The 8415-nt window shown below is 35.5% G+C and overlaps 2 protein-coding genes across 2 annotated transcripts; one reads left to right on the top strand and one right to left on the bottom strand.

Annotated features, from left to right (window-relative positions):
- The first annotated feature begins 6236 nt into the window (after window positions 1-6236).
- LOC105771115 (ethylene-responsive transcription factor ERF096) lies at window positions 6237-6871 on the top strand. The gene has a single exon (XM_012592517.2). It carries the CDS (start codon window positions 6237-6239, stop codon window positions 6690-6692), a length of 456 nt encoding a protein of 151 aa, XP_012447971.2. The 3' UTR covers window positions 6693-6871.
- Window positions 6872-7082: 211 nt separating this feature from the next.
- LOC105797847 (ethylene-responsive transcription factor ERF098) lies at window positions 7083-8075 on the bottom strand. Its single transcript, XM_012627752.2, has one exon. It carries the CDS (start codon window positions 7672-7674, stop codon window positions 7267-7269), a length of 408 nt encoding a protein of 135 aa, XP_012483206.1. The 5' UTR covers window positions 7675-8075; the 3' UTR covers window positions 7083-7266.
- Window positions 8076-8415: the final 340 nt, after the last annotated feature.

Genomic DNA, 8415 nt, shown 5'->3' with positions numbered 1-8415 from the left:
ATTCCAGTCCTATGAATAGTAGGGCCAAGTCATGAGCAGTGGAGTCAAATAATGAACAATGATAATATGTATAAATACCTGAATGTTTCCTTTAATGAGACATGGAAAATTACTCAACAATATGAAAAACGAAAATAAAAGTTTTCATAAGGAAAAAGAATAAAAAATAGTGAAAACTGGAAAATTAAAGGAAAAATAATTGGAGTAAAAACAATAACAAACCTGATTATAAAACAAATAGACACATATGATTATAAAAAGAATCTCTTCTTTATAGTCATGGTCCTACAATTGATCCTAACAAGAAATCATTTAAAATAATTAATGTCTACTATGTATTGTCGAAACACATCTCAAGCAAAAAATTTTCCCTTTAACTTATTTGATCAAACATTTATAGAAGTGAAGCAAATTTGAGGAGTAAGCCCTCAAATTAAAATTTTCAATTCATCCTCTTATAACTAAAGAAATTATAACTTAATATATATAAAACTACACATAAGCCCCGAAAATGAAAAAAATTCAATTCAATCTTTTTATAAATAAAGAAAATATAAATTAATGTTTAGTAAAATTATATTTTGACCCTTAAAATGAATAATATTGCTTAATCTATTCAAAATGATGAAATTATAAATTAATACATGATAAACATATTTTAATCTCTTGAAAATTTAGAATTAAATTAAACCTCACTAAAAATATTCTAAATTTTCCTCTAAGTTGAAACGTCTTATTACTTCCAACTTCATATTTTTTCTAACATTATTAGTTAATAGTAATTAATAAATATCATAATGTTAGTCTTAATAAAAAAGCAAAGAATTCATGAATAGAAGAAATCTTTTTATTAAGCCTAACCATTGATTAAGCTATACATGAGTATATATATATACAAGAACGAGAGACGGTTAAACTGAAGCTAATAGAAAACTAATCCAGCTAAAACTAATTCAACTAATTTAGTTAATCAGGCTGCTAATATTCTCCCTACGTTTTTCAAAAAAATTGCTTAATGAGATAGCATTGAGATTTTCTCAAAAGTGTTCAAAGGCACCAACAGTCAATGGCTTAGTTAAAATGTCTACAATTTGATCACAACCTGGTACAAAATTAACCTATAGTTGACCACTAGCAATTTTGTCTCGAACAAATTGAAGATTAATTTCAACATGCTTCACTCGAGCATGAAGGACCGGATTTATAGCCAAACATACAATGCTTGTATTGTCACACCAGATGGTTGGTACACCAGCAAGAACAATTTCAAGCTCAGCAAAAAACGACTGAAACCAAGCAAGCTCTAAAGTGGCATTGGTAAGACTTCTATATTCTGGTTCCGACATATTGCTTCTTAGATGACCAACCAATAAGATTGGCTCCAAGATAGATACAATAATCGGATGTAGACTTCCTGTCCTCCAAAGAACTTGCTCAATCAGCATCTGAGAACCCGATTAGTGTGACTCTAGAAGGTTCAAAATACACCCTAAAATCAAGAGTTCCTTTAACATATCTTAAAGTACGTTTAATAGTTGTCTAATGCACATCATGTAGTGAGTGCATATTGACTAACTTTATTCATTACAAATGCAATGTCAAGTCATATCAAAAATAGGTACTGCAAACCTCTCACAACCTTCGTATACAATGTGTCATCTGTCAAGTAATTTCCCATATGTGCAAACAGTGTAGGAGCACTCACCATTGGAGCAGGTACTGGCTTGGCAGCAACCATTCTTGCTCATTTAAGTAGCTCTTTGGAAAACTTCGTCTGAGAAACATGGATGCCATGATCCTATTGAGTAACCTCCAACCCAAGAAAGTAACTTAAATGTCCAAGAACTTTGAAAGAAAATTTATGATGAAGACATTTGTCAATTTCATGTATCTCAGCCTCTAGTGAACCTGTTATTAGAATATTATCTACATACCAACAAAATAACACATCCAATAAAATTCTTCTTAAAAAATAAGTAAGGATCAACCTTAGAGTTTTGAAATTGAAGATCATTGACTAGAAAAGCATGCAATGTATCAAATCAAGCACAAGGTGCCTACTTGAGTCCATATAATGATTTTTTTTAAGTTTGCACACTAAAAGATGACCTACTGAATCACATACTTCGAATCATGGGGGTTTTTCATGTACATTGTTTCTAACAACCCACCATTCAAAAATGCATTATTGACATCCACTTGTCGTATCTTCCATTAATAAGAAACTGCAACAACAAGAATAGTGTGAACTGTATTAGCCTTGATAACAGGGCTAAATGTCTCATAGTAGTCTGTACCTGCTACTTGTAAGAAGCCCTGTGCAACCAATCAAGCCTTATTTCATGCCACACTACCATTAGGATTGGTTTTATTCTTAAACAGCCACTTGTATCCTACCAGATTATGATCAGCTGGTGTAGATACAAGATCCCATGTTCCATTTTTAATTAACGCATGTAATTCATCATCAACTGCCTTCTGCCAAGAAGGAATGGTCATGGCTTCATGTATATCCCTTAGCTCAATCTGACTAAGTTCGGACACATAGGCTTTGGGCTTGAAGATGCCATTCTTGTTCCTATTTACCATGGGGTCCTGATTACCATATGAATTACCATCTGCCATATTAGAATTACCAGTTACACAACTAGAGGAGAACTATGTGTCATAACCGGAGAAGGAACCATTGACAGACTAGAGACATATGCCATGGGAGAAGAATGTGTTGTGTCAAGAACAAATGGAATTGTAACTACAACACATGGGGTCCATGCAAATACTGGCAAAGTAAGTGATGACTAGGGATTAATAGTAGCTTCATTAGGTGGTCTTGGTGTCTGTTGTGCAAAAGAAAACTCATGTTCATTAAATCTGACATGTCGAGAGAGAGAGATTCTACCATTTGAATATGCACATATATACCCTCTATACTTATTAGCATATCCTAGAAACACACAGGGAGTGGAACAATATTGTAGCTTATGACGATTATAAGGTCTGATCAATGGATAACAATGACAACCAAATATCTTTAAGTATTCATAGTTTGGTGATTTACCAAAGAGTTTCATGACAAGAGAAATCCCACTTAATGCTTTAGTAGGTAAACAATTCATTAGATATGCAACAGCTTCAAAAGCATAGCTCCAATAGAATAATGGATGTGAAGTTTGAGCTAGAAGTACCAAACCTGTCTCCACTATTTGTTCATGCCGACAGTCCAGAAGACCGTTTTGCTCAGAGGTATGAGGACATGTCAATCGATGCTTAATACCAAAGTTCTGCAAATGAGAAATAAAGCTTTGAAACTCACCCCCTCTATTAGTTTGCAACTATTTAATCTGACATCCTAGCTACAACTCAACAGATCTCTTAAATAAGAGAAACGTAGCCAAAGCATCTAATTTATGTTTGAGAAAAATATCCATGTATGTCTACTGAACACATAAAGAAAAGAAATGTAATATTTCATTCTATTAGAAAAATAATGTGTAGGCCCCCAAAGATCAGCAACTATCAATTCTACGGGTGCAATGTACACTAATGTAGAAATAGAAAAAGGAAGTTTATGAGATTTGCCTAATGCACAAACATTACACATCGAGAGACCCTTAGTTTTGGAAACTGACAGATTACATAACTTCAAATAGCTAGCTAAGACATTAACTGAAGGATGACTAAGTTGTTTATGCCAAATATCAATAAGTGTAAAATCTGAAGTGGAGCATGAACTATTTTAATGCATGCTAAGAATAGTGAGACTTTACAAATTTGTCTGTGGCTGAAGTTAATACAAATAGTAAATTCTTATGTATTTGAGGAACATGAAACAAATCTTTAATCATCAAATTGTCATTATCGGACGATAAGAAAGATGTGCCAATGTGCGAAATAGGTATGGACCTATCATCACCAATAACAACTTTACCTGTGTTGTTATAAGGCTGACTGTGAGTAAGGCGAGCAGCATCATTTGTCATATGAGCAATGGCACCACTACCAAGATACCAAATAGGATCACCAATAGTGTAAGGAGCAGCCATAGTAGATGCAATATGTGACTGGGCCGAATGACAGGTAGGAATAGTGGATGGAAGAGAAGGCATAACTGAAGGCATAATTGGAGTAGAGAAAGAAAGAGCATTATGAACCGGATTAGTAGCACAACTAAATAATTGATGAGACTGTGATCAACATAACAATGATGTGCTGTTATATCTTGAGAAGAGTGGGTTGAATGAGACCCAGGGGACTAGGCTATACTACCATCATCCTCATATCGATAGAAACATTGACGGGCAACATGTCCAAGTTTACCGCAGATCTCACACTTTGGTTGCAAACCTCTAAATCGACCACGACCACGACCTCTGTTATACTCCATTGCAAGTTGTGCAGTATTAAATGACGATGAGACGGACCCAACATATGATAATATAGAAGAACCAAAAGAAGGATTATGAGTAGCAAGATTAGCAGTAACCGTTAGCTGTGCTAGGTGAGCATTCTGACGAGCCTCAGCATCTAGCAAGGTAGTTGTGATCCCTTGTAAGCCAAATGGCATTGGACTCGTGATAATAATAAAAGCAGTATGATCATACTCCAACGGTAACCCATTCAGAATAACTGACTTCTGCTCTTCCAAAAGCACTTGTTGTCCACAACCAGCCAAACAGTCATAGAGATGTTTGATTCCAGTAAGGTAATCAGACATAATCATATCATTCTTGCGAAAATTATGAAGAAGCGAACGATACCTCATCACCTTTGTAGTAGACTGATGACTAAATATACGATTCAAGGTTGACCAGAGATGAGCAACAGAAGAAGAATCCCCAATCAACCAGTTATACAAAGTTGGACTAGCGATAGACAACAACCACGCAGAAATGGCAGCATCCTGTTGCTCATATTGGACGAACTCAGGATTCTCCATCAGAGAGCCATTCTGATCAGAAACCGTGGATGAAGGAACAAGAACAGTACCATCAAGAAAGTAGTGAAGACGGTGAGCCTTAATGACAAGCAACATATATTGCTTCCAAGCAAGAAAATTACTATCATCAACGAGTGTAACAACCTTTTGAGAAGCAAAGACAAGGGAGTTGAAAGACTTACTAACGGTGATAGTGGCAGACTTTATCGCAAGCAATAACCAACAATAAAAGTAGTTACAGGAGCTCTGATACCATAACAGAAAAGTAAAGAATTCATAAATAGAAAGAAATCAACTAATTCAACTAAATTAGTTACTCAGTCTGCTAATAAGTCTATGTGGACAAACAAATCTATCAGTTAATGCCACATGAAACTCATTAATTCCTTCATATTTCATCTTGTCATGTCAGTTATTTTCAAATTGAAATACTATAAAGATTCAATATTTACAAATTAAAATTTATAGATTAAAATTGTAAAATAGGATAAAGTATAAGGACCATGTCCAGAATTATACCTACCCTTCTACTAAGTAGGTAGAGGTTGATAGGTCGAAATCATAAAAACCTTGTTGAGTGTTCAATTCTGTTACCGTTTGATTCCATTATACTTCAATTATTTCCCTTCGTCATTATCAGGTGACATAAGGGATCGATAGCATAAACATGGTGATCAAACATGTTGATGCAATCAAATTACTTCAGCCCCCTGTACGAAAGTCTGAGATAAGCCATCTGATCGCACTATAAAAATGGACTTCGAAGGAGAAATTTAATTAAGATATTAACCAGATTCAGCATATCTTTTTATTTATATTTTATCTTATTAATTATTAGTTCTTCCCCATTTAATTAATCCAACCATAACTAAGAATACTGTAACCAAGATGACGAGTAATTCAGCTACGTAATGGGATAACATCACTGCTAGCATCACTTATGCTACGCAAAGGCAGAACGAAAGAAAAACTATATTTGTTTAATCTCCCAAGGAATAATTAATTGTAGCGTGTCCATTGTGACATCACCGCCTGCTTCAATATGTTAGCATCACCCAGGGCCAAAAAAAATAGTGAATTGAAAAAGAAGAATAAAGATTAAACATTTGCAGACAATTTGATATAATATACGTTAAAATCTGTACCTGACCCGAAGGATTTTGGCATCTTTAGTAGGATGGTTGTTGACTTATTCTGGATGTTCCTATTAGTTTATATGGGTGGCCAATTGTGTGCGTTTGCCACTGAGTATAAATGTGGAACTGAACTTGATGCTCTGTTTCAAGTTCAAACGATGCCAATGGAACAAAATAAGATGAAGAAAGCAGGAGAGGCGGAGTCCAGCCTTCGATATAGAGGTGTGAGGAGGCGGCCTTGGGGGAAATACGCAGCTGAGATTCGGGACTCGACGAGGCAAGGAGGACCTCGGCTGTGGCTGGGAACTTTTGATACAGCAGAGGAGGCTGCTCGAGCTTATGACAGAGCTGCTTTCTCTATGAGGGGTCACTCCGCTATTCTCAACTTCCGAGATGAACATATCATTTCATCCACAGCACTAAACTCTCCCACCACCGCTACCCCTTCATCATCATCATCATCATCATCATCTTCTTCATCATCTGCTTCTGCTGCTTCTTCTTCTTCGTATTTCTTTGAACATGTGAAAAGCAAGAAAGATGAAGAAAGAATAGTGCTGGAATTGGAGTGCTTGGACGATAAATTGTTAGAGGAGCTTCTTGATTTTGAGAATAAATGAAACCAATAAAGATTGAAGCGTTTTTAGCATCTTCTTCAACAGCAAAACAACATTTTTTTTGTAGATATGACTTGCTTTTAGTTACATATTAAGTCAGGGGTCCATATGGAGACTCCGAGTTGATTTTAGGCTGATTTGGGTGAGTTTTAGTTATCTACTTTATTATTCGTTTTTGTTTTGGTCAAACAGAAATACCCTTCAATTGAATTATATTGACCGTCTAATGTTGATGCACTCACTGTCATCATTATGTATCAACTCTGGCCTTTTTATGTTCCAATCATTTGATTATTATTACTTTATCCACAGCACGTGATTTTGACCTTTGAGAGCCGCCACAACTTACTCTATGAGCTTCAAATCCTCTCTGTTTCATTAAAAGATGTAAAATATAAGATTCCTCTCGATGAAGTTTTCAATACAATTGCAATTTCGATACAAAGATTTTAAAAGGAATGAAAAATCAGAAACGATTAATTGAAATTTCCCTAGTTTATAACATAAAAGAAACATAGAAATTATTTCCATGGTTAACTAATTCAATCCAACAACATTAGAAACTCGATTTTATAATTTATAGGCGATGCCTGTCATCTTGGGTTTGAAGAAGATCCTCCAACAACTTGTCATCCAGGTACTCAAACTCAATGACTTCATTTGCTCCGCCTCTTTGGGGATTCCCTCTGCCAGCTGAGTAAGTAGATGAAGAAACTGAAGATGGTGGAAAACTTGGGTTCTGATATTGGTACTCATTCGGGAAGTTGAGTATAGCTGTGTGACCCCGAAAAGCAAAAGCAGCCCTATCATATGCCCTTGCCGCCTCTTCAGCAGTCTCAAAAGTTCCCAGCCACAGCCGTGCTCCATTCCTCGTTGGATCACGTATCTCCGCCGCGAACTTACCCCATGGCCTCCGGCGAATTCCCCTGTATCGAACCTCCCCATTATTGTTCCCTCTGTTCTTCCCTTCTTGGGATGCTTCCATTATTTTGTATCGACTTCCGGCAAAAAGGAATGTTTGGAATAATGGAATTGGATAATGGTTATATATGGCAGGAATTATGGTGATTCAAAAGAAGGGTCAATGGGCCGCATGACCACAAGCTTCGGTCATTCCTGACGGTTGGAATACGTTGATTTTCTTCATTTGCTACGAAACTTCCTTGGAGGTACATAAAACAAAAGTTCGATTTGTGCCATGTTATTTTTACGATCTAATGAAAACTACATCTGGATCTGATAATAAAGTAACATTTTCTATCTCTTTGTTTTCTTTGCACGTTAGCAATTACCAAATGTTTGACAAAGTTTGGTGGGTGGGATCAAAATATTGGCAGGGTGCATGCATGAGGATTTGGCGGCTCTATGGTGGTGAGCCTTTTAATTTCAGTCCCACCCTTTTCCAAATAGCTGCCCTTCTTTAGGTTTTTTTTTTTTTAATATTTATTATATGCTTATTCAGAAGTTATTTTTTAGAATATGCATTTTGGTGTATCTTAATATCTATTTTCAGACATAAATCTCATATCACAAATCGCATTAAGTATGGACTCAAACAATCATAAATTAAATATAGAATAAAAATGATTTATTACATTCAAGAGCAAAGTAATTCTTTCTCAATAAAAATCGGTAGAATTGTGATTCCTAATATGATCCTATTTTATCTTATGGTAACCATTACATATTCCTTCATAAAAAGTAAATTGCTAACAAATAGTAATAA

This window comes from Gossypium raimondii, chromosome 7 (assembly GCF_025698545.1).
Source record: "Gossypium raimondii isolate GPD5lz chromosome 7, ASM2569854v1, whole genome shotgun sequence".
Classification (NCBI taxonomy): Eukaryota; Viridiplantae; Streptophyta; class Magnoliopsida; order Malvales; family Malvaceae; genus Gossypium; species Gossypium raimondii.
Note: the sequence above shows the minus strand (reverse complement) of the source record. Positions and strands in the feature narration are given on the sequence as shown.